At 46.2% G+C, this 26,695-nt stretch overlaps 1 protein-coding gene across 1 annotated transcript in view; it reads left to right on the top strand.

Moving 5' to 3' along the window:
- The window catches only part of LOC140424765 (obscurin-like), a 1,044,598-nt gene that overhangs the window by 612,776 nt on the left and 405,127 nt on the right, over positions 1 to 26,695 (top strand). Inside the window, 4 exon segments of the mRNA XM_072508149.1 lie at positions 1,442 to 1,714; positions 8,558 to 8,824; positions 24,382 to 24,657; positions 25,608 to 25,880. Of these exon segments, the coding sequence (XP_072364250.1) occupies positions 1,442 to 1,714; positions 8,558 to 8,824; positions 24,382 to 24,657; positions 25,608 to 25,880 (1,089 nt within the window).

Here is a 26,695-nt window from a genome sequence, read left to right as displayed (position 1 = left end):
AACGGCGGGACAAGGCGGCGTGGGCAGGCTCCGGGGTCCTGGGGGGGGGGCGCGGGGCGATCTGACCCCGGGGGGTGCCCCCACGGTGGCTTGACCCGCAATCGGGGCCCACCGATCCGCGGGCGGGCCTGTGCCGTGGGGTCACTCTTTCCCTTCCGCCTCCCCCACGGTTTCCACCATGGCGGAGGCGGAAGAGACTCCCTCCACTGCGCATGCGCGGGAAACTGTCAGCGGCCGCTGACGCTCCCGCGCATGCGCCGCCCCGATATGTCAATTCCGCGCCAGCTGGTGGGGCAACAAATGCCGTTTCCGCCAGCTGGCGGGGCGGAAATCCCTCCAGCGTCGACCTTGCCCCTCAATGTTGGGGCTCGGCCCCCAAAGATGCGGAGCATTCCACACCTTTGGGGCGGCGCGATGCCCGTCTGATTGGCGTCGTTTTGGGCGCCAGTCGGCAGACATCGCGCCGTTTGGGGAGAATTTTGCCCCACGTTTGTAAATACTTGTAGAAATTCACACCCGCGAGACCTCCGCCAGAGAGGAGTGGAGCATTGTGTGGGCATACTGTGTCCAACCCACTAATCAGATTTAAATGCATGCGAATACCGTGTTTGCATGCCATTGCCCTTACAGGGCGTGTAACGCCCATTATCACCAGCGAGGGACAGGAGCATGGCATCCGAGTGTGTACAGATCTCGATTTTAGCCGGATGCCTGATTTTCCACCCGATCACGGTAGCGTTTGAGGTGGAGAATTTCGCCCAGTACAGCTTTGATAATTAAGGAGGGTTGGGTTGATTTTGTATCCTGAGCATATAAGACAACTATACAGCCACTATAGTCAAAAATTGGCAAAAACATTTCACAGCCATAAAATTCAACAGCTTTATCAAATCTAAATTTAGAAGTTCTTTATCACCTGGAAATCTTAATGTATTGAGTTTGATAGAAATTTATATTGATCTACAAATCTTACACAATCCTGTACATAATCCTATAAATAAAATGTAGCCTCTTTACTTTTCACAAAGTTGACTCCTTTAATCAGTAGTATACATCTGTAAAGGACGGTGCTTACTAAACATCTGGGCCAGAATTCTCCGGTCGTTCACTGGCGAAGGATTCTCTGGTCCAATCGGCAGTGCACCCCCGCCCACAGGTTTCCCGGTAGCATGGGGTGACTCCAATGGGAAACCTCATTGACAGCAGTGGGAGCAGAGAATCCCACCGCCAGCGAACAATGCACCGCCTCCTGCCGCTAAGGAACACATGGCTGGGAGGGTGGAGTATCCTGCTTCTGATTGCACTCATCCTGGAGAGTTAAATAGCATTTGTATTTGTTGGTTAAGAGCTTTAAGTGACTGTGCATATTTGGATTTTATTAGCTGCCAATAAAGAAAATTTTAACAGTTTAATTTTAAGATGTTTTTGTTTTATTTTCCAGAACCTGAAATAAAAGTGGTTTCTGGTTTAAAAAACATTGATGTCTTTGCTGGTGAGTCAGCCACATTTAGTTGCGAGCTTTCACACAAAGACGTGGAGAATGTGCAATGGTGGTTGGATGGTTCACCCCTACAGAACAATGATCTGAATGAGATATCCGTTCAAGATGGAAAGATCCATACGTTGACGTTACAAAACCTGGGAACTGATGACTCGGGAACAGTGACATTTAAGGCCGGGACACTTATTTCTTCAGCAAAATTATTAGTTAAAGGTATTTCGTGAGACAAAGTCTGTTTTAACCATTGTTCTGTAAATGCTGTTAGTTTCACTAAGTTTCTTTGCAAATCTTAAGAGGTGATATGATCTCATTTTGGAATTGAATAGCTAGTAGATGGGTGAATGTGTGACCTGCAGAGTACTGGACTACATATAAATGGTTATTCATTTCCCCTTGATCTGAGGTGGACAAATTCTATTTTTTCTATCTTGCCATAGGAGGAGGAATAAAGGAAATCAAGGCTTGAGTGGATGGCTGGGGAGGGGGAACTATAGTGTAGGGGTTCAAGAATGGAGGTTGGATCTTGCAGTGGTAGTTGGGGAAACCATCACGGTAGGGGAAACCCTGAGATTGGTGTTTAGGGAGCAGGTTGGCTGCAGCAGCTGCATGGAGATATCATCAGTGCAGAGGAGGGGTGGCTGTCTACATTCATGGTGGAGGACCGGACAAGTCACAATCAGCATGGCCAGGCCATATGTTTGCTGCTGGGGTTGGGAATACTTCTATGTTCTTTTTTTGTTAACCCCTTGACCCTTTCATGCCTGCCTTATTTTGTTGACAAAAAGTTTTTTTTAATGAGTTAGAACAAGAAAAACACATGAATAAATATTTTGCAACATGTCAGATGGAGAGGTAATTTGATAAAATTAGGTAAACCTTGGTGAGATTCTTCATTCTTCGCCCCTACGTTCTGGGGCGAGATTCTCCGACCCCCCCTCCGGGTCGGAGAATCGCCGGGGGCTGGCGTGAATCCCGCCCCCGACGGTTGCCGAATTCTCCGGCACCGGATATTCGGCTGGGGCGCGCCCCCCCCCCCCCCCCCCCCCCCCCCCCCCCCCCCCGGCGATTCTCCGGATGGGCCCTAAGTCCCGCTGCTAGAAATGCCTGTCCCCGCCGGCGTGGATTAAACTACCTCTCTTACCGGCGGGACAAGGCGGCGCGGGCGGGCTCCGGGGTCCTGGGGGGTGGGGTGCGGGGGGATCTGGCCCCGGGGGGTTGCCCCCACGGTGGCCTGGCCCGCGATCGGGGCCCACCGATCCGCGGGCGGGCCTGTGCCGTGGGGAGACACTCTTTTCCTTCCGCCTGCGCCACGGTCTCCACCATGGCGAAGGCGGAGAAGAGACTCCCTCCACAGCGCATGCGCGGGGATGCCGTGAGCGGCCGTTCACGCTCCCGCGCAATGCGCCGCCCGGAGATTTTCCGCGCCAGCTGGCGGGGGCACCAAAGGCCTTTTCTGCCAGCTGGGCGGGGTGGAAATTAGTCCGGCGCGTGCCTAGCCCCCTTAAGGTTGGGGGCTCGGCCCCCCAAGGTGCGGAGGATTCCGCACCTTTGGGGGCGGCGCGATGCCCGACTGATTTGCGCCGTTTTGGGCACCGGTTGGCAGACATCGCGCCGATACCGAAGAATTTTGCCAACAGGTATCCCGATGCGGCAGAGAATCCCACGTGAGGCCAAAAACAGGATTTGCCGCCGGGAGGCAGACCCGTCCCCACTCCCACCCCGCATCTCATAGTGCCCCCCCCGCCTCCCCCTGTGCCGGCAGGAACAAGCAAACAGCTGATCTGCATTGATTTGAATGCAATTAGAAACTTACAGAGAAAATAGAAGCAGAAGGAGGCATTCGGCCTTCACGCCTGCTCCGTCACTCATTAAGATCATGGCTGATCATCAAATTCAGTACCCTGATCCCGCCTTCCACCCTCTATCACTGATCCCTTTAGCCCCAAGAGCTATATCTAATTATTTCTTGAAATTACACAATGTCTTGGCCTCACTATTTTCTGTGGTAGTGAATTCCACAGGTTCATCACTCTCTGGGTGAAGAAATGTCTCCTCACCTCAGTCCTAAAAGGTTTACCCTTTATCCTCAAACTATGACCTCTAGTTCTGGAGTCCCCACCATTGGGAACATTCTTTTTGAATCTACCCTGTCTATTCCCAGTGGAATGTGAACATTTTGGGTCCTAGCACAGATCCCTGCAGTACCCCGCTCGTCACTGCCTGCCAATCAGAAGAAGACACATTTATTCCAACTCTGTGTTTCCTGTCTGCTGACCAGCTTTCTATCCATCTCAAGACACTATCCACAATCCCATGTGCTTTAACTTTACATAGTAATCTGTTATGTGAGACCTTATCGAAAGTCTAAATCCAGCAGTTCTCCCTGGTCAGCTCTACTAGTTGAAATGAAAATCGCTTAGTGTCACAAATAGGCTTCAAATGAAGTTACTGTGAAAAGCCCCTAGTCGCCACATTCCGGCGCCTGTTCGGGGAGGCTGGTACAGGAATTGAAGCGTGCTGCTGGCCTGAGTTGGGCTGCTTTCAAATCCAGCGATTTAACCCTGTGCTAAACCAGCCCCTGGTTACATGTAGTTACATCTTCAAAGAATTCTAGTAGATTTGTCAAGCATGATTTCCCTTCCATGAATCTATGCTGACTTTGTTTGATTATACTACTGCTTTCCAAATGCTGTGCTATGAAATCCTCGATAATGGACTCCAGCAACTTGCTGTGATCCTTTGAAATGCTAATAATTCATTCAATTTCACAGTACAATACTTTTAACTTGACTTTGATTGACAGCTTAATGGTTTAAACACAGATGCCAGGAGGTTTGTTTATTTATCTTTCCTTTCACACTTGAATGCATCTGTAGTACCCTTCATTAATCCTAACTGCAATGTTTATAAATATTCTTGCTATGATTGACAGCTGCTGACCTCTTAAAAGCAGCTAAGTGTTTTGACATCCACTTTCCTAACAGCTGAGGGGGTGGGGGGGTCAAGTCACACTCATGCATGTGTGGAAGGGGGTAGAGACTTGTTATTCTCATGGTGAGAGGAAGGATGCCCCTCCTTGATGAGGGGTTGAAGGTGCTGCCCTTGTCAGCAGGGGGGGGGGGGGGGGGGGGGGTGGGGGGGTGCAGAGGTCAGCATTTGCTTTGTGCAGGGAAGGGGGCCTGTCATTGGACGCTGGGATCAAGGCTCCCGTTCAAGATGGCAGCCCGACCCCAGTACCTGCAGAGAAACCGGCATGTTCAGCGCTATGCACATTTTTGCATAGTAAAGCCATGACTATGGCAACACTCCTAGCGCCAGCAGGACACAGTCCCAATTCTTGCTGGTAGGACCACCGGAACTGAGAATCACAGCCCTTATTTAGCATTAAATTCAAGTAGTTTTATAATGCAGGGGGGAAAAGATTGACCTGTTATTTTGGCTATACTAGTTAATGATAGAGTGGAAAATTATGTCTTGCTGTAGGGATTCTAATAATAGCCTTCTAATATGTTAAGTTGCTAAAGCTGTTAAAAAATAAACAAAGCAAGCTTTGTTGCATTTTATACTGTTCTAAAATGGTAACTTAACAAGTCACTGTATACAAATATTTTACATCTGGTGCAGATCATATAATTTATTTTGTTTTAATATATCTGCATGCCTGCACCAAATTAGCCAATTAAGCTTACTTGCTCTTGGCTTTCATTCAGGCTTAAATGTCGTATCATTTTCACTGTCCTTGCTTGTCTTAGATTCAACAGTAATGGATTCAGTTTATTATTAATATGTCAAGAACACCGAAATTAATCAGGTTAAACATCCTGGGCGAAATTCTCCCCCAACGGCGGATGCCCGCCGACTGGCGCCAAAGCCGGTGCCAATCAGACGGGCATCGCGCCGGCAAAAAGGTGCGGAAGTCTCCGCATCTTTGGGGGCCGAGCCCCAACATTGAGGGGCTAGGCTGACGCCGGAGGGATTTCCGCCCCGCCAGCTGGCGGAAATGGCATTTGTTGCCCCGCCAGCTGGCGCGGAAATGCGGCGCATGCGCGGGAGCGTCAGCGGCCGCTGTCAGTTTCCCAGCGCATGCGCGGGAGCGTCAGCGGCCGCTGTCAGTTTCCCGCGCATGTGCAGTGGGGAGAGTCTCTTCCGCCTCCGCCATGGTGGAGGCCGTGGCGGAGGCGGAAGGGAAAGAGTGCCCCCACGGCACAGGCCCGCCCGCGGATCGGTGGGCCCCGATCGCGGGCCAGGCCACCGTGGGGGCACCCCCCGGGGTCAGATCGCCCCGCGCCCCCCCCCCCCCCCAGGACCCCGGAGCCCGCCCACGCCGCCTGGTCCCGCCGGTAAATACCAGGTTTGATTTACGTCGGCGGGACAGGCAATTCCTGGGCGGGACTTCGGCCCATTCGGGCCGGAGAATCCAGCGGGGGGGTCCCGCCAACCGGCGCGGCCGGATTCCCGCCCCCGCCCAATCTCCGGCAGGGGGTCGGAGAATGACGCCCCCTTATTGATAGTAGTTCCACAGTGTGCCAAGTGCTCTTTTATTTTGCAATATTTCATTCGCCATGGACATCAAATATTCTGTTCCAGAGGTGAGATGTATTTCTGTAGAGGTCAGAGCCCAACTGGAATACTGCGCTTAGTTTTGGGTAATCAAGCTCAGAAAAGATGGATGTGCCTTCGAAGGGATTCAGCTCAGATTCACCAGCCTCTACCAAGGCTTTAACAATTAAATTATGAAGATAACTTGGTTTATATTCCCTTGAGTTTGAAGATTGAAGGGTGATCTAATTGAGGTATTTAAATTGATAAAGGGATTATATGGAACAGGCACAGAGAAACTATTTATTCTGGTAGCAGAACTCAAAGGAAGCAGGCATAATAGTAAATTATAGAGGTAGACTTTTAGAAATGAAATCAGGAAGCACTTTTTTACACATGAAGGATAGTGAAAAAGAAGAACTTACTGTCAATATTGGAATGTTTGAAATTTCCAAGACTGAGATTGATAGATTTTTGTTCGGTAAGGATATCAAAAGTTTGGAACATAGATGGTTTATTGAAGTTGAGATACAGATCAGCTGATTGGCCTCTATTCCTATGTTTCTATGCACTTGCAGTCAACTCAATTAACATTCTAAAAAGTGTTTTATAAAAAGGGAGTGGGGCAGGGCAGGATGATATTTGCACCACAGTTCCACCAACCCCTACTTTAACTTACCAGAAACAAGGCACTGGTAGGTCACCTGCCCCAGAGGATCAGATGCCTAATTTAAGCAGCAAAGTTGTATTGCAATAATGCCTTTCAAACACTCATGCTGTTATAACTGCAAGCCAATTATGAGCTGAATAGTTTCAGACAAAGCAGTATCATGACCACAGGAGATTCAGGTAAGTTTATTTTTCTGCATGTACTGTTATTTTCCCAAACATTGCCTAAAAAGTTTAAACTGTAGTTAAAGATCAATGCTCAGTATATATTCTATGGTCAATTTCGGATTGACATTCAGATCAGCTGTTAAATTCCGGCCTCATTTGCTTAGGTGAATGTAAAAGATCCAATGTAATATTTAAATTGGATCCCAGCATCATGCTAACATTCCTCTCAACCTATCTTTGAAAAGCAGACCAACTGGTCGATCATCTCATTTGCTGTCTGTGGGATCTTGTGTGCTAATTGCTTACCTCACTGACTGACAGAGCAACACTAACTATACTTGAAACTCAGATCTGATAATTTTGGAACGTACTGGGGATGCCATTTAAATTTTGTTTGTCAGTCCTTTTTCTCATTCTTTCTTTTCCACAAGCTTCCAAGGACAATTTAGCATGTCTAAATTCCTTCCTGCACTATATTCTTCTCCATGATGGCATAAACCTGGTGTTGTCTCGTGTATCTTTAAAGCTGCACCTTTGCTAACAATTTGCAGTATATAGGACATTAGTTTGCATAAAACTCTTAACTTTCCTTCACACCCATTCAATGACCCATAAAGGTACTTCAATGCAATATTCATGCCCTAATTTTTAAATTATATAACCTATTTTGGATCTTCTGCCAGATCTTGGTTGAAACAAAGATTTCGGAAATAAATGACCAGGGAATTCCATTACAGCCAATAGATATTACAAATTAGACATATTTTTTGGAAAGATAATGTTTGAGGGATTTGGTTAAAAAGTTGCAGACCAAGTTGAGATCAGTCAAAAAATGGGGAATGGCTTGTTGAATGTCATGGACTTTTCGTGTTCCTTAATAGTTCTTGTGGTAATTCTGATGACTAAGCAATTGTTTAATCAGTGATGCTGATTTTAAATTTCAGCTTTGACTAATATTCAAAGTCTCATCAGATGAGCTTTGCTGGTTCTTAATTGCATATAAACATATATAGAGTCATAGATGTTTACAGCATGGAAACAGGCCCTTCAGCCCAGCTTGTCCATGCCGCCCAGTTTCTATAACTAAACTAGTCCCACTTGACCACATTTGGCCCATATCCCTCTATACCCACCCTGCCCATGTAATTTTCTAACTGCTTTTTAAAGGAATAAATTGTATCCGCTTCTACCACTGTCTTTGGCAGCCTGTTTGTGATGCTCACCACCCTCTGTGAAGACATTTCCTCTCTGGTCTCATTTGTATCTCTCTCCTCTCACCTTAAATCCATGCCCACTAGTTCTAGACTCTTCTACCTTTGGGAAAATATGTTGATTATCTACCTTATCTATGCTCCTCATTATTTTATAGATCTATAAGATCACCCCTAAGCCTCCTACGCTCCAGGCAAAAAAGTTCCAGCCTCTCCTTATAACTCAGACCATCAAGTCCTGGTAGCATCCTCGGATACATATAAAGGTGAAATGCTAAAGGTGACGCTTTCCACTTCAGCACTGTGATAGGAATCCTCCTCTTTAGATCAGGAACTAATCAAAAATACTGATATTGGTATAGAAACCTACTTAATCCCATATGGCTATTTGTTGAACTAAATTAACTATCAAATATTGGGCTTTCTTTCAATGCTACTAATAAACAACCTGTGGCATATTGATTGACAGATCCAACGGTTGAGGTAGTAAGCGAAATGGAAGATATTACTAGAGAGGAACATGGCACAGCAGAGTTTATCTGTCAGTACTCCAGACCAGTCAAGGCTGTGTGGAGAAGAAATGACAAAGAGATTCAGGCTGATGGTCATCACGTGATTATTGACCAGGACTGGAATGTAGCAAAACTGAAAATCTCTGATGTCGCCCCTGCGGATAGTGGGACGTATACCTGTGAAGCAGCTGGAACAAAGGTTGCTGCAGTGCTCAGTGTTCCAGGTGAGCCCTGGAGAAATACAATGCTGCCCCCAAAACATAGTGCATTTTGTGCTCAGTCTTAAATGTCAATTTAACATTGCAAAAATATAAACGAAATACAGAAGGATATATTTGTTAATGGCATATTTACAATAACAGACTTTAAAACCTCATCTTGGAATTATTAAACAACCATATTAATTAATCTCATCCTCTCACTAACTTTTCCACCATAGTGATGATTTGCATCCTTGATCCTAACCATCCACCCATGCTTCTTAGTTCATTAAAATACTGATGATCATAATCATCCCATCCAGTCAGAGAACAAATTTACTGTTTCCTCTATATCCAAAATATTCTGCAGTGTCTATAAAACCCTTCTTTGTACCAGGCTGTGCAAATTTATCTGACAATTCTCAGAGTCTCCTCGTGAAATGGAAAGAATTTAGGGGGGCTGGATTCTCCCAAAATGAGACTATGTCCCCTTGCCGGCGTAAAAACGGTAGAGTTTTACTCCCAAAATTCCTGTAAAAATGTTGAACGAATTTAATGCCCCGCAGGGGGCTAGCAGGGACCCAGAGTAAATCTTGCAGCACTTGAAATGAAAAAATGAAAATGAAAATCGCTTCTTCAATGAAGTTACTGTCAAAAGCCCCTAGTCGCCACATTCCGGCGCTTGTTCGGGGAGGCTGGTATGGGAATTGAACCATGCTGGCCTGCCTTGGTCTGCTTTAAAAGCCAGTGATTTAGCCCAGTGAGCTAAACCAGCCCCTAACTTCCGGGTTCGGAGTCTGCGCATGCGCATGGCGGCGGCCTCGAGCGGCAGCACCATGCTCCATGGAGGACTCAGCCTGCGGCACCACACCGAGAAAAGAGACCCCCCCCGATCGGCTGCGCGCCTGAGCCTCAAACCCTGCGTCTTTAATCCCCGGTCGCCTATAAGGCACCCCCTGCTCTCCAATTCGGTGTTTTAGTAAGCTCAGAGAAGGAGGCAAAAGAGGGGGAGGTGTGGCGCTGCTAGTCAAGAACAGTATTACGGTGGCGGAGAGGATGCTAGATAGGGACTCATCTTCCGAGGTAGTATGGGCTGAGGTTAGAAACAGGAAAGGAGAGGTCACCCTGTTGGGAGTTTTCTATAGGCCTCCAAATAGTTCTAGGGATGTAGAGAAAAGGATGGCGAGGATGATCCTGGATAAGACCGAAAGTAACAGGGTAGTTATTATGGGAGACTTTAACTTTCCAAATATTGACTGGAAAAGATATAGTTCGAGTACATTAGATGGGTCGTTTTTTGTACAGTGTGTGCAGGAGGGTTTCCTGACACAATATGTTGACAGGCCAACAAGAGGCGAGGCCACGTTGGATTTGGTTTTGGGTAATGAACCAGGCCAGGTGTTGGATTTGGAGGTAGGAGAGCACTTTGGGGACAGTGACCACAATTCGGTGACGTTTACGTTAGTGATGGAAAGGGATAAGTATACACCGCAGGGCAAGAGTTATAGCTGGGGGAAGGGCAATTATGATGCCATTAGACGTGACTTGGGGGGGATAGGTTGGAGAAGCCGGCTGCAAGTGTTGGGCACACTGGATAAGTGGAGCTTGTTCAAGGATAAGCTACTGCGTGTTCTTGATAAGTATGTACCGGTCAGGCAGGGAGGAAGGCGTAGAGCGAGGGAACCGTGGTTTACCAAAGAAGTGGAATCTCTTGTTAAGAGGAAGAAGATGTGAAGGTGAGGTGTGAAGTTTCAGTTGGGGCGATGGATAGTTACAAGGTAGCGAGGAAAGATCTAAAGAGAGAGCTAAGACGAGCAAGGAGGGGACATGAGAAGTATTTGGCAGGTAGGATCAAGGAAAACCCAAAAGCTTTCTATAGGTATGTCAGGAATAAGCGAATGACTAGGGTAAGAGTAGGACCAGTCAAGGACAGGGATGGGAAGTTGTGTGTGGAGTCTGAAGAGATAGGCGAGATACTAAATGAATATTTTTCGTCAGTATTCACTCAGGAAAAAGATAATGTTGTGGAGGAGAATGCTGAGCCCCAGGCTAATAGAATAGATGGCATTGAGGTACGTAGGGAAGAGGTGTTGGCAATTCTGAACAGCCTGATGGGATTTATCCTAGGATTCTCTGGGAGGCCAGGGGAGAGATTGCTGGACCTTTGGCTTTGATTTTTATGTCATCATTGGCTACAGGAATAGTGCCAGAGGACTGGAGGATAGCAAATGTGGTCCCTTTGTTCAAAAAGGGGAGCAGAGACAACCCCGGCAACTATAGACCGGTGAGCCTCACGTCTGTAGTGGGTAAAGTCTTGGAGGGGATTATAAGAGACAAGATTTATAATCATCTAGATAGGAATAATATGATCAGGGATAGTCAGCATGGCTTTGTGAAGGGTAGGTCATGCCTCACAAACCTTATCAAGTTCTTTGAGAAGGTGACTGAACAGGTAGACGAGGGTAGAGCAGTTGATGTGGTGTATATGGATTTCAGTAAAGCGTTTGATAAGGTTCCCCACGGTAGGCTATTGCAGAAAATACGGAGGCTGGGGATTGAGGGTGATTTAGAGATGTGGATCAGAAATTGGCTAGCTGAAAGAAGACAGAGGGTGGTGGTTGATGGGAAATGTTCAGAATGGAGTTCAGTTACAAGTGGCGTACCACAAGGATCTGTTCTGGGGCCGTTGCTGTTTGTCATTTTTATCAATGACCTAGAGGAAGGCGCAGAAGGGTGGGTGAGTACATTTGCAGACGACACTAAAGTCGGTGTTGTCGACAGTGCGGAAGGATGTAGCAGGTTACAGAGGGACATAGATAAGCTGCAGAGCTGGGCTGAGAGGTGGCAAATGGAGTTTAATGTAGAGAAGTGTGAGGTGATTCACTTTGGAAGGAATAACAGGAATGCGGAATATTTGGCTAATGGTAAAGTTCTTGGAAGTGTGGATGAGCAGAGGGATCTAGGTGTCCATGTACATAGATCCTTGAAAGTTGCCACCCAGGTTGATAGGGTTGTGAAGAAGGCCTATGGAGTGTTGGCCTTTATTGGTAGAGGGATTGAGTTCCGGAGTCATGAGGTCATGTTGCAGCTGTACAAAACTCTGGTACGGCCGCATTTGGAGTATTGCGTACAGTTCTGGTCACCGCATTATAGGAAGGATGTGGAAGCTTTGGAGCGGGTGCAGAGGAGATTTACCAGGATGTTGCCTGGTATGGAGGGAAAATCTTATGAGGAAAGGCTGATGGACTTGAGGTTGTTTTCGTTAGAGAGAAGAAGGTTAAGAGGAGACTTAATAGAGGCATACAAAATGATCAGGGGGTTAGATAGGGTGGACAGTGAGAGCCTTCTCCTGCGGATGGAAATGGCTAGCACGAGGGGACATAGCCTTAAACTGAGGGGTAATAGATATAGGACAGAGGTCAGAGGTAGGTTCTTTACGCAAAGAGTGGTGAGGCCGTTGAATGCCCTACCTGTAACAGTAGTGAACTCGCCAACAGTGAGGGCATTTAAACGTTTATTGGATAAGCATATAGATGATAATGGCATAGTGTAGGTTAGATGGCTTTTGTTTTTTGACTTCCCATGTCGGTGCAACATCGTGGGCCGAAGGGCCTGTACTGCGCTGTATCGTTCTATGTTCTATGCCATTACAACATGGCTCCTGACACTAGTTGAGCCTTGGACCAAACATTGGCAAAGGTGCTGCATTCCACAAGTGATGTGGGAATGGCATCAAGGCAGCATTTGACTCAGTCTATTGAGGAACCCTATGAAACCAACAGCAATCAGGGAAGAAAACTCTCCACTGGTTGGAGTCATACTGAGTTCAAAGGAAAATGGTTGTGTTTATTGGATGTCAATTATCTCTTCCTCGGAACATTACTGCAAGAGTTCCTCAGAGTAGTGTCAAATTCCCATCACCTTCAGTTAACCTTACTGTTGCGATCCCAGTTGATGTTACTACTGGATGGGAAGATACCACAATGAAACCCTGGCTCAAAAAAATGTGATTGTTACTTTTTTTAAAGAATATGTGGAGGAAGCCAGTCACAGGATTGCTAATTAGTTTTAACAGCAAGAAAAAGCATTTATGAAACATGAAAAGTGTGATTGTAATACAATTCTCCTTAACTGCGCCTTTAGCTTCATACATATACAGTTTTCAAAAAATAACACCCTGCTCTGAATCAAATGGCTGATGCCACTCACCCAATCTTCTATGGATTTCTCTCACAATTCCCACAGATGATAGTCATAGGAGGGATTTCCAAACTCCCCTCCCAAAAAGGCACGCTTTAAAATCTTCTTTCAAGCAATGCTTTCCATCAGCTGATTGCATTAAAAATATGCTCCAGGTTTTCCAACTATCCTTCCAAACAAAGCTTCTGCTCCACTTTTTAACAGGAAATGCAGCACCAGGTTTTCCACCTCCTTTCAGGTTTCCTGTGTCTTAAATACTTTTACACAATTATTTTAACTCAAGTTTCACAGGCTCACAAAATTGCACAAACCTTAAAGTCAATTCAGATATCTTTCTCACTAGCCAACGTCTTCTTAGCTCTGTCTATTTGCACTGTACAGTTCTCTGTTCTAGTACCTGTTGCCTCTGCTCATTTAACCTCCGATTTCTGGAAACTCCTCTTTATTTTTCCAGTTTCCTTAACTCGCTGTTCTTTAAGTCTTCTGCGCCATGGTATGGCTTTTCTTCTAGCAAAGCTGAGAGAGATGTACCCTCTCTAGCCGACAATAACCATCTGCTATGAATTCAGCTAAAACTATACTCTAAAAGCCTTCCTACCCCAAGGTTGCGAATCTTTGCCTAACACAAATCTAATTATAGGTTTATCCTTCCTTACACAGCAACAATAAATTAAACCCACTTGAAACTATACCTTAGTTTGAATATTTAACAGTACAAATAGAGCCCATGTAAAATTAGCTGACATTATCAATAACTTTACTTCTATTCTAATGTCAGAGATGGGGATAATCACTGATGATTGCACAGTTGCATTTGCAACCTCATAGATACTGAAGCAGTCCATGCCCTCTTGTAGCAAGGGAACATTATTCAAGAAGGGAAGTAGGGAAAAACCACATAATCAAAAATCAGTGAGTCGAACATCAGTGATAGGGAAATTATTGGAAACAATTCTGAGGGACAGAATTATTCTCCACGTGATGGAGATGAGGATTAATCAAAGATAGTCAACATGGCTTTGTCAAGGGGAGATCATGTCCAACAAATTGAATATTTTGAGAAGGTGACTAGGCGTGTAGATGAGGGCAGTACAGTTGACGTAGTCTACATGGACTTCAGTAAGGCTTTTGGCAAGATCTCGCTTGGGAGACTAAGCAAGAAAGTTAGAGCCCATGGACTCCAGGGCACTTTGGCAAATTGGATCCAAAATTGGCTTATTGCAGGGGGCAGAGGGATGGTTGAAGTCTGTTTTTGTGACTGTAAACCTGTGTCCAGCTGTGTACTAGAGGTATCAGTGCTGTTTGTAGTGTACATTAATGATCCAGACCTGATTATGATGGGTGTGATAAGTAAGTTCGCAAATGACACAGAAATTAGTGGTGTAAATAGCAAGGAGAAAAGCCTTAGATTACAGGGTGATATAGACGGGCTGGTCAGATGGCAGAACAGTGGCAAATGGAATTTAACCCTGAAAAGTGTGAAGTGATGCATTTTGGGAGGATTAACAAGTCAAGGAATACACAATGAACGGTAGGATGCTAGGAAGTACAGAGGACCAGGGGGACCTTGGTGTGCATGACCATAGGTCCCTGAAAGCACCAGGACAGGTAGATAAGTTGGTTAAGAAGTCATATGGGATACCTGCCTTTATTAGCCGAGACATAGAATGTAAGAGCAGGGAGGTTATGATGGAGCTGTATAAAACAATTGTTAGGCCACAGCTAGAGTACTGTCTGTGATTCTGGTCGCCACACTATAGGAAAGATGTGATTACAGTAGAAAGGGTGCAGGGGAGATTCATCAGGACGTTGCCTGGGCTGGAGTGTTTCAGCTATGAAAAGATACCGGTTAGGCTCGAGTTGTTCTTAGAGCAGAGAAGGCTGTGGGAGAACCTGATTAAGGTGTATAAAATTATAAAAGACATAGGTAGGGTAGATAGGAATAAACCTTTCCCCTCAGTAGGGAGGTCAATAACCAAGGGCCATTGATTTAAGGTAAGTGGCAGGAGATTTGAGGAACAATTGTTCACCCAGAGGGTGATGGGAATCTGGAACTCCCTGCCTGAAAGGGTGGTGGAGGCAGGAACTCTGAAAACATTTGAAAAGCATTTAGATGAGCACTTGAAATGCCACTGCATACAAAGCTATGGACCAAGTGCTGGAAAATGGAATTAGAATAGATAGGTGTTTGATGGTTGCCGCAGTCACGGACGAAGGGTATCTTGCTAGCTGTAAAACTCTATGACTCATTCAGGTATGGGATGATAATTGGCAAATACCACAGGTGATAGGTAATGACCAGGTCCACAAGAGTCTAATAATCTCTTAATATTCCAATGTTACCATCACTCAATCTCACACTGTGAATATTCTGGGGGTGGTGATGGGGGTTACCAGTGACCGGAAACATAACTGGATCAAACACAAATACTATGGCTATATGAGCATATCAGAGGCCTTCCATTGCCTTTCCACAACCTCCAATGTACAAGTCATTAGTGTGATGGAATTGCTTCACTAAGGTGGTGGATGAGTGCAGCTCCAATACGTTTAAAATGCTAGACATCATCCAGGACAACTTTACTGACACCAAATCCACCACCTTAAGCAATCACTTCTGGTGCACCACAGCAGTGTGTCCCATATACTAGATGCACTACTCACCAAGGCATTTTAGATAGTCCCTCCTTAACCAATGATCCCGACCACCTAGAATGACAAGAGCAGCATGTACATGGGAGCATCACCACCTGCAAATTACCCTCCAATTCACAAATCGTTCAGGAAATATAGTCCTGATCCTTCATCCTATAGCTCCCTGTCAAACAGCGTTCTGTACATACCATTAGTATTTGTACCTCAGCAGATGAAAAAGGCAGTTCAGACACCATGGGCGAGATTCTCCGAGCCCCCGCCGGGTCGGAGAATCGCCGGGGGCTGGCGTGAATCCCGCCCCCGCCGGTGCCGAATTCTCCACCACCGGATATTCGGCGGGGGCAGGAATCGCGCCGTGCTGGTTGGCGCCCCCCCCCCCCCCCCCCCCCCCGCGATTCTCCGGCCCGGATGGGCCGAAGTCCCGCCGCTAAAATGCCTGTCCCGCTGGCGTAGATTAAACCACCTACCTTACACGGCGGGACAAGGCGGCGCGGGCGGGCTCCAGGGTCCTGGGGGGGCGCGGGGCAATCTGGCCCCGGGGGGTGCCCCCACGGTGGCCTGGCCCGCGATCGGAGCCCACTGATCCGCGGGCGGGCCTGTGTCGTGGGGGCACTCTTTCCCTTCCGCCTTCGCCACGGTCTCCACCATGGCGGAGGCGGAAGAGACTCCCTCCACTGCGCATGCGCGGGGAGGCCGTCAGCGGCCGCTGACGCTCCCGCGCATGCGCCGCCCAGAGATGTCATTTCCGCGCCAGCTGGCGGGGCACCAAAGGCCTTTTCCGCCAGCTGGCGAGGCGGAAATTCGTCCGGCGCCGGCCTAGCCCCTTAAGGTTGGGGCTCGGCCCCCAAAGATGCGGAGCATTCCGCACCTTTGGGGCAGCGCGATGCCCGACTGATTTGCGCCGTTTTGGGCGGCAGTCGGCGGACATCGCGCCGTTTCCGGAGAATTTCGCCCCATCTTCTCAAGGCCAAATAGGGACGAACTATTCGTGCAGTCCTTTCCAACAATGCTTCTAGCATATGAATGAATCAAACCAAATGTATGGGCAGCCAATACTAATGATATCTACTACATTAAAGATGAAGAATTCATACTTTCTGCTGGACATCCTTTCTTTTGCACCTCTATAATCAATATAATCTGTCGTATCTTCACTATCGGTTCGCTTAAGAACTAGAACTGTTCATTTCAGAATTAATTCTGTTTGGGTTGATGTGCTCAGCTCTGTTGCTAACCATCTGCATTTGGATTGTGAGAGAGAAATGGGAGGTCACAGTTGCCACATTCTTCATGAAGACCTAATGCCCTGTGGATTGGAAGGCTATCCCCTGCCAGTGACTTTGAAGGTACTCAATTTATTTGCATGCAGATCATTCTGGGAATCAACAGGGGACCTGTGCAGCATCTCGCAGTCCACAACACATAGGTGTGTCAAGGAAGTCATAGAGGCTTTCTTCAGCAAGGCTCATCACAATGCGAGGTTTTCACTCGATGAAAATAGCGAAGCTGCAAGACTCATGGAATCATAGAATGCCTACAGTACAGAAGGAGGCCTTCTGACCCATTGAGTCTACACTGATCCTTCGAACGATTACCCTACCCAGGCCCAATCGCTCCGCCCTGTTCCTGCAACCCTGCCCTAAGGGGCAATTTAGCATGGCCAATCCACCTAACCTACATCTCTTTGGACTGTAGGAGGAAACCGGAGCACCCGAAGGAAACCCACACAGACACAGGGAGAAAGTGCAAACTCCACACAGACAGTCAACCAAGGCTGGAATTGAACCTGGGTCCCTGGAGCTGATAGGCAGCAGTGCTAACCACTGTGCCACCATGCCGCCCACTTTTTTAACAGGGCTATTCAATTGACTGTAGGAGGAAACCGGAGCACCCGAAGGAAACCCACAAAAACTTGGGTGACAATGTGCAAACTCAACGCAGACAGTCATCCGTGGTCGAAATCAAACCTGGGTCCGTGGCATTGTGAGGCAGCAGTGCTAAACACTTTGCTACCGTGCCACCCCGGCAACGGCTGCAATAGCTTTGCTGCTATCTCAGGATTTGTTTTGCATTCAAAAATAGCCAGGCTGCAAGATTCAATGGCTTTGCAATTATCTCAAAATTCCCAAGGGTGCAAGGTGCAATTATGTGGCTTTAAAGGTTCCATTGGAGCAGACCCTAATGTTTATCAACCGTAAAGACCATCATTTCATTAATGTTTAACTGGTGTGTGATCATCGGATGCACATACTGCAGGTTTGTGCCAAGGACCTACGGACTTGCCATGAGTCATACATCCTGAGTCTGTTTGTGGCTGAGGGATACGCACTGAAATACTGGCTCATGATATCGGTGTGTCAGCCTCCGAGTGCTTCAGAGGAGAGGTACAACGCAGCTCACAGCTCCATATGGTCCCTAATCGAGCAGACCATTGGCTTTCTGAAAATTCACTTCCAATGTTTGGACCGCTTAGGTGATGCACTGCAGTACGCTCCCGAAAAATCCCTCACCATTGCTGAGTGATGCACCCTTCATAACCTGGCACTACAAAGAGGCAATGCCTTGATGAGAGTGAAAAGAGGAGGATGGAGCTCCTTGGAGGATGAAGAGCAGGACCCCCAAGAGGATGATAATGGTGAGCATCCAGTGGGTGATGCTATTTAGGAAGCAAGGTATGGAAGTCGTGCCCATGCCACTTTAATTGCTGCCGGGTTCCAAGGAGAATAAAGTGATGGCCCCATTTTTCCTGGCCCTGAAGGACATTCCACTGCATTGAAAGGTTTTGCTGTAACAGCATCATAGAAAGCATTCTATCTGGTTGCATCACAGCTTGGTGTGGCAATTGCTCGGCCCAAGACCGTAAGAAACTACAGACAGTCATGAACACAGCCCTGTCCATCCCACGTGAACCCATCTTCCACCCTTTGACTCTGTCTACACCTCCCGCTGCCTTAGAAAAGCGGACAGCATAATTAAAGACCCCTCCCACCTGGGTTATTCATTCTTCCAACTTCTTCTTTCAGGCAGGAGATACAAAAGTCAAAGAACACGCACTAACAGGTTCAAAAACAGCTTCTTCCTCGCTGTTACCAAAACCAGTCCTCCGACGAGTAACTCACTTCATGGCCCCCGCTTTGGAAATTCGGACCATAAGACGATGCTCCTTCTCCCAGCATACAAGTAGAAACTTAAACAGGAGAATCCGTTTAAGAAGGTCATGCAGTGCTGGTCAGAGGCAACAGAAGAGCTCCACGTGACTGCTTGGAGTCAGTGTACTGGTAGTTTCTCATTAACGTGGTTATGACTGTATCAAATAAGTTTCTGTGGTGTTCTCGCTGTTGAGTTGACTTTTACTTCCCAAGGCGAAAGCACACAAGGTGCGCCTCTGACCTTCATGGCCAAGTGAATCATGAGGTTAGAAGGTGCAAATGTGAATGCTGAACTTACTCTCAATGTGACTGTTTAAAATTAATTATGGGATGTGGGCGTCATTGGTTAGACCAGCATTAATTACCCATCCTTAGTTGCCCTTCAGAAGGTGGTGGTGAGTTGCCTTCTTGAACCGCTGCAGTCCTTGAGGCTCAACTAGTTGAACATCCATGGCACAAGATTGACTTCTGCCGCCCCACTTGCGTGCAGCTTCAACATCTGCAGCAGAAGTGGAGGCGGCCTGCCGACTTCTACCCCTGATGTCTGTGATGACCTTGGCAGACATCTTCTATGGTCCAAGGCTTGGAGGGCCCTGGCCTGATAAGGGTCTCCTGCTCAGGGGCAAATTCACCCGCCTCGGCCTGACCAGCAAGAGTTGATGAAGGGACACCTGGAGGGTGATTAAGGTACCTCACCCCCTTTCGTCCAGCCATTGATAGTGCCTACCAGTGTGTGTGGTCATGTAATCCATTGTCGACCACAAAACCAAGGTCGCCAACCTCCCATGGTGACCTCGAGTCACTCATATGTCAAAACCATGAAAGCAGAAAGAACGTGAACAGACTCCTCCATCATTCACTTTAGTCTGCTGATTGACTGAGAGATCTCTGCCTGATGTTCTGCTGCCGCTCGCAGCAGCTCATCATCTGACTCGGGCCTAAGCGGCTGGTGGTCTTCAGCAGTCCTCCACGTGCCAGAGAGACTTGCCCAATCTAGAGCTCCTCCCCACTGAGATGTGTGTCTCTGTGCAGGTGAATGGTGCGGGTAAGCGTGTGGTCTGGGGTCTTTCCCACCTGTTGTGGGCAAGCTTCCCCTGGATGAAGACAAAAGAAGGACATGCGATGAGGAAGGATGGAACAGAGTTTGGGTAAGATGAATGTCCCCTTTGTGTGGTGAGCCCTCCCAGAATGGACTAAGGATAGCATGAGAGCGACATGATAGATAAGATGGTGGTGATGTTTCCTTCAGATAATCACGTGATATGACCCCGCCGCTAATGGTTGCGTGAGATCCCGAAAGAGAGCAACCCTTTGAGTACATAATGCCATGTTGAGAGTTTGATATTAGAGGGTGCTAAAGGATGACTTATCCTGATGGAGCATCATTCATAGAACAGTACAGCACAGAACAGGCCCTTCAGCCCTGGATGTTGTGCCGAGCATTGTCCAAAACCAAGATCAAGCTATCCCACTCCCTGTCATTCTGGTGTGCTCCATGTGCCGATCCAATAAGCGCTTGAAAGTTCCTAAAGTGTCCAACTCCACTATCACAGCAGGCAGTCCATTCCACACCCTAACCACTCTCTGAGTAAAGAATCTACCTCGGACATCCCTCCTGTATCTCCCACCCTGAATCTTATAGTTATGCCCCCTTGTAACAGCTACATTCACCCAAGGAAATAGTCTCTGAACGTCCACTCTATCTATCCCCCTGATTATCTTATAAACCTCTATTAAGTCGCCTCTCATCCTCCTCCGCTCCAAAGAGAAAAGCCCTAACTCCCTCAACCTTTTCTCATAAGACCTATCCTGCAAACCAGGCAGCATCATGGTAAATCTCCTTTGCACCCTTTCCAATGCTTCCACATCCTTCCTATAATGAGGTGACCAGAACTGCACACAATACTCTAAATTTGGTCTCACCAGGGTCGTGTATAGTTGCAGCATAACCCCGCGGTTCTTAAACTCAAGCCCCCTGTTAATAAACGCTAACACACTATAAGCCTTCTTCACGGCTCTGTCCACTTGAGTGGCAACCTTCAGAGATCTGTGGACATGAACCCCAAAATCTCTCTGTTCCTCCACATTCCTCAGAACCCTGCCATTGACCCTGTAATCCGCATTCAAATTTTTTCTACCAAAATGAATCACCTCGCACTTATCAGGGTTAAACTCCATCTGTCATTTTTTGGCCCAGCTCTGCATCCTATCAATGTCTCTTTGTAGCCTACAACATCCTGTTCTGGGTGGCATTGGGAGTACGATGGCCAGCAGCACTGATATCCTCTGTGTTGGATTCCCAGGCTGGAGAGGTGAGGCTGGTATACTTTCTGGAGCCGGTTTTGGGATAAAGCACATCCATATGCTTACGCACTCCTTGGATCAACGCCTTCAGGGTGTCGGGACAGAAGCCGGGCCGCCTTCTTGTGTCTGCCTGCCTTCTTTCTGTGGTTGCCTGACATCTCGATATGTTTTCTGAAAACAGAATGAGAATGTGAGATATGGAGACCGGATCTTCGACCCTGAAATGAAAATGAAAACTAAAAATCGCTTATTGTCACAAGTAGGCTTTAAATGAAGTTACTGAGAAAAGCCCCTAGTCGCCACATTCCGGCACCTGTTCGGGGAGGCTGGCACAGGAATTGAACCGCACTGCTGGCGTGCCTTGGTCTGCTTTAACAGCCAGCTATTTAGCCCTGTGCTAAACCAGCCCCTGAAGAGGGTTGTCAGGAGTGGGAAATGTCAGGTAATGGCAGGGTGAATGAATCAGCAGCTGACCGGCCAGGTGATTTGGAGAGATACTGACCTGTGCATAAATAATGAGCTTCCGAGAGATATATTGGGTATGAATTCTCACCATTCCAAGCAGCAGGAAACTGAAAATTCCACTCCATCATGTTTGTGAAGTCTCCATTTTACAAAAGTGATCACTGAAATCTTGAAGGCTGATATGAAGTCTCAGAGCAGGGTGAGGAAAGCGCAGCCAGTGACTGTGAAGGTGATAGTAAACATCTTCATGTTGGGATTCTTCCAAACTGGAACAGACAGCACACCTCCCTGTTTTTTACCTATTGCTCGTTAAGGGAAGCCACTGATGCTCTGTATGCCAGCAGAGGAGAGGAAATTGTGTTTTATTTGACCAGAGAGAAGGGGATGCAGTGTAAACATCAGGATTGTGGGCGTCTCTCTGCTGCAATAACAATTTATATTGCACCTTTAATGTGATAAAACATTTGTCCCATCAATTCTGTGCCGGTCATAAAGAACCACCTAACTATTCCAATCCCACTTTCCAGCACTTGGCCTGAGTTGGAATCGCAAGTGCACATCTAAATATCTCTGAAATGTTATGAGGGTCTCTGCCTCCACCACCCTTTCAGGCAGCAAGTTTCAAACTCCCACCACCCTCTATGTAAACACCTTGTCAAGCACTAAGAGGGAAATGGAAAGGAAAGAAGGTGGACAGGGCAAAACAGACAAACAGAAATGTTGTCGAAGGGAAGAGCAGTACTTCTTCAGGGTAGGCATTCCTGGAAGAGAAGTGGCAGCGAACTAATCACAAAGATAAAAGTAAATTACAAAGAAGAAAGAACAATGCAGCACAGGAACAGGCCCTTCGGCCCTCCAAGCCTGTGCCGGTCATGATACCACCCTTGGCCAAAACCCTCAGCACTTCCGAATGCCGTATCCCTCTATACCCATCCTATCCATGTATTTGTTGAGATACCTTTTGAATGCCGTTAATGTATCTGCTTCCAAAATCTGATTCCCCTGGCAGCGTGTTCCAGGCACTCACCACCCTCTGTGTAAAAAAAGAATCAATCTCATCTCTGGAGTTAATCTTTTACCAGATTTGAACCAAGGCTGCAATGAGCAAAGTGACCCAGGTGGAACCGAAACTGAGCACCAGTGAGCAAATTATTGCTAAACAAGTCCCGCTTGATAGCACTGTTGATGATCCCATCCATCATTTTACTGATGGTTGGTAGTAGATGCAAAGGACATAGTTTGGCTGGGTTGGATTTGTCCTGCTTTTTGTGTACAGGTCATACCTGGGCAATTTTCCACATTGCCGGGTAGATGTCAGTGTAGTAGCTGTACGGGAACAGCTTGACTAGGGATGCGTCACACTCTGGACCCCAAGTCTTCAGTTCAATTGCCAGAATATTGTCAGGGCCATAGCCTTTGCAGTATCCAGTGCTTCCAGCTGTTTCTTAATATTATGTAGAGCAAATTGAATTGGCTGAAAATTGGCATTTGTGATGCTGGGGACCTCGGGAGGAGACCGAGATAAATCATCCACACAGCACTTCTGGCTGAAGATTGTTGCGAATGCAGCATATCTTATCTTTTAGACTGATATGCTGGGCCCTTCCAACATTGAGGATGGGAATATATGTGGAGCCTCCTCCTCCAGTGAGTTGTTTAATTGTCCACCATCAGTCACAGTTCGATGCGGCAACACTTGCAGAGTTTAGATTTGATCCATTCGTTGTAAAATCACTTAGCTCTATCACTTGCTGCTTATGCTGTTTGGCATGTTGTAGTTTCACCAGATCAACAGCTCACATTTAGATATGCCTGGTGCTGCTCCTCGCATGCCCTCCTGCACTTTTCATTGAACCAGGGTTGAACCCTGGCTTGGTGATAATGGTAGAGTGGGGGATATGCCAGGCCATGAGATTACAGATTGTGGTTGAGTACAATTCTGCTGCTGCTGATGGTTCACAGCACCTCAGGTTTGCCCAGTTGTTAGATCTGTTCAAAATCTATGCTATTTAGCACAGTGGTCATGTCAAATAGCTCGATGGAGGGTATATTCAATGTGGAGATGCGGCTTCACGTCCACAAGGGCTGTGCAGTGATCACTGGTAACTGTGCTGTCATGGACATGTGTGGCAGGCAGGTTGGTGAGAATGAGGTCAAGCATGTTTTTCCCTTTTGTTGGTTCCCATCCACCTGCCGCAGTTGTAGTCTAGCAGCTATGTCCTTTAGGACTCAGCCAGCTCGGTCAACAGTGGTGCTACTGAGCTACTTTTGGCACAACCCCCAGATGTTAGGAAGGAGAATTTTGCAGGGTCAATAAGGCTGAGTTTGCCGTTGTTGTTTCCGATGCCTAGGTCGTGCTGGATGGTCTGTCCATTTTGTTCATTTTTATTGCCTTTTTAGCGGTTTTCCAACTGAATGACTTCCTAGGTCATTTCAGAGTCAATCACATGTGTAAGCCAGACCAAGTGAGGACGGTGAATTTTCTTCTCTGGTGAACCAGATGGGTTTTTACGACAGTCGATAATGATCATCATTAGACATTTAATTCCAGATTTTTGCACAAAGCAGAAAATAACTTACTTGTGCCATTGCAATAGTGCACCTTGCTGGGCAGACTAGAGGAGACTTTATTCTGTACCTAACCATGCTATACCTAACCTGGGAATGTTTCATATTAACACTGAAATTGTTCTGTGTTCTATTTCTAAGCTTGAAATACCCCTCACTTTGAGGAATAAAAGATTGAACTAAAAAGTAAAACATTAAAGCATTGTGAGTCACATAAGTGTCTATATTTTCTTCAATCAGCAAAGCAACCTGATATTCTCGAAGGCCTGGAAAATGTAGATACATCAGAAGGAGGTGAGGCTTTGTTTGAATGTCACTTGTCCAGGCCACAGTTACACGATTGCAAGTGGCTGATGGATGACATTGCTATTACACAGACTGAAAACATAGAAATGGCAATCCTTGAAGCTGGAAAACGACATTTGTTGCTCTTAAAGAACTTAATTTCTTCAGACAGCTGCCGAGTGACCTTTGTATCTGGAAATGCCATGTCATCAGCCTATTTAACTGTTAAAGGTAAAAGAATATTGTGATTTCCATGTTATAACATTTTCTCCGGGTAATCAAAAGGAAACTAGTCCTTAAAAATTAATTTATCTTCCATTATTATAACAATAGAGGGGGAAAAATATTTGATTGTTTCTCAATACAATTGTCACAGTATTGGTCTGGGAAATTTTTATTACATAAGAACATAAGAACTAGGAACAGGAGTAGGCCATCTGGCCCCTCGAGCCTGCTCCGCCATTTAATGAGATCATGGCTGATCTTTGTGGACTCAGCTCCACTCTCCGGCCCGTACACCATATCCCCGAATCCCTTTATTCTTTAGAAAGGCATCTATCTTTTTCTTAAAAACGTTTAAAGAAGGAGCCTCAACTGCTTCACTGGGCAAGGAATTCCAGAGATTCATGAAGAAGTTCCTCCTACACTCCATCCTAAATCTACCTCCCCTTATTTTGAGGCTATGCCCCCTAGTTCTGCTTTCCCCGACCAGTGGAAACAACCTGCCCGCATCTATCCTATCTATTCCCTTCATAATTTTATATGTCTCAATAAGATCCCCCTGCATTCTTCTAAACTCCAATGAGTACAGTCCCAGTCTACTCAACCTCTCGTCATAATCTAATCCCCTCAACTCTGGGATCAACCTAGTGAATCTCCTCTGCACTCCCGCCAGTGCCAATATGTCCTTTCTCAGGCAAGGAGACCAAAACTGAACACAATACTCCAGATGCGGCCTCACCAACACCCTATACAATTGCAGCATAACCTCACTAGTCTTGAACTCCATCCCTTTAGCAATGAAAGACAAAACTCGATTAACTCTACTCCATTCCTTTCTTATGATTGGTTAAACTAAAATAGCTCAAACTTGAAATCTGACTGATTTGATATTTCCCCCAGTGTTAGCAAAGAACATTATTTTGTGTGTACGTGTATATTTATATATTTCTTCTGTGTAGGATGGCATGTTAACATTTTGAAGACTTTGAGCAACACTGAAGTGGTTCAAGGCAATGATGCTGAATTTGAATGTGTACTGAGTGAAGTGGTTCCTACTACTGAAGTGAGCTGGTTTCTGAATGAAACTGATATTCATTCAGACAAACATTGGGAAAAAAGGACGGAGAAGAACACTCATAAACTAATACTAAAAAATGCTCAATTTAATCATTCTGGAGAAATAACCTTTGCTTCAAGGGATGCCATTACTTCAGCAAAATTAACTGTTATTGGTAAGGTGCTAGATGTTGATATCAATTAAATATGTAAGATTGATAGGTTACACCTTTTAAAGGGTTTTAAAAGATTTGAATGAACAGCCTGATAATAGAAATTTGGAACTTCTTATGTTAAATTCATAGATGACAACTCCACTTTTCCACTTACTCCCCATATTCCTGAGATCAAAAAGTCTGTCTATCCCAGCCTTGAATATACTGAACGAGGGAGCATACAAAGATCCACACCCCTCCGAGTGAAGAAATGTATTCTCCTCTCTGTCCTAGGTCATTGATTCCTCTTCTTGAGACTGTGGCCTAATGTTCTAGCTTCCCCAGCCACTAGAAACAACCTCTGTGTCTATCGTATAAATCCCCTTCAGTATCATTCATGTTTCAGTGAGATAACGACTCATTTTTCAAAACTCCAGAGAGAAGAAGCCCAAGTTGCTCAGCCTATCATCATAGGACAATCCTCTCATCCAAGGAACTGATCTAGTGAACTATTGCTTTGTTAGCTCCCAGCAAGTATATCATTCCTTAGATATGGAGACAAGAACTGCACACAGTACTCCAGGTGTGGTCTCACCAAAATCCTGTGCAATTGTAGCAGAGCTTCGTTATTTGCGTACTCCAATCTTCATGACGTATGTGCCAATATACCTTTAGATGTCCTAATTGTTTAATGTACCTGCATGCTAACTTTCAATGTTCTTTGTATGAGTACATCCAATTCTCTGAACGGAGATATGTAACAGTTTCATGCCTTCTTAAAATATATTTTCCTTTTCTACACTCACAATCAAAGTGAACAAACTTAGATTTCCATA

The sequence above is a fragment of the Scyliorhinus torazame genome, chromosome 6, assembly GCF_047496885.1.
Source record: "Scyliorhinus torazame isolate Kashiwa2021f chromosome 6, sScyTor2.1, whole genome shotgun sequence".
Classification (NCBI taxonomy): Eukaryota; Metazoa; Chordata; class Chondrichthyes; order Carcharhiniformes; family Scyliorhinidae; genus Scyliorhinus; species Scyliorhinus torazame.
Note: the sequence above shows the minus strand (reverse complement) of the source record. Positions and strands in the feature narration are given on the sequence as shown.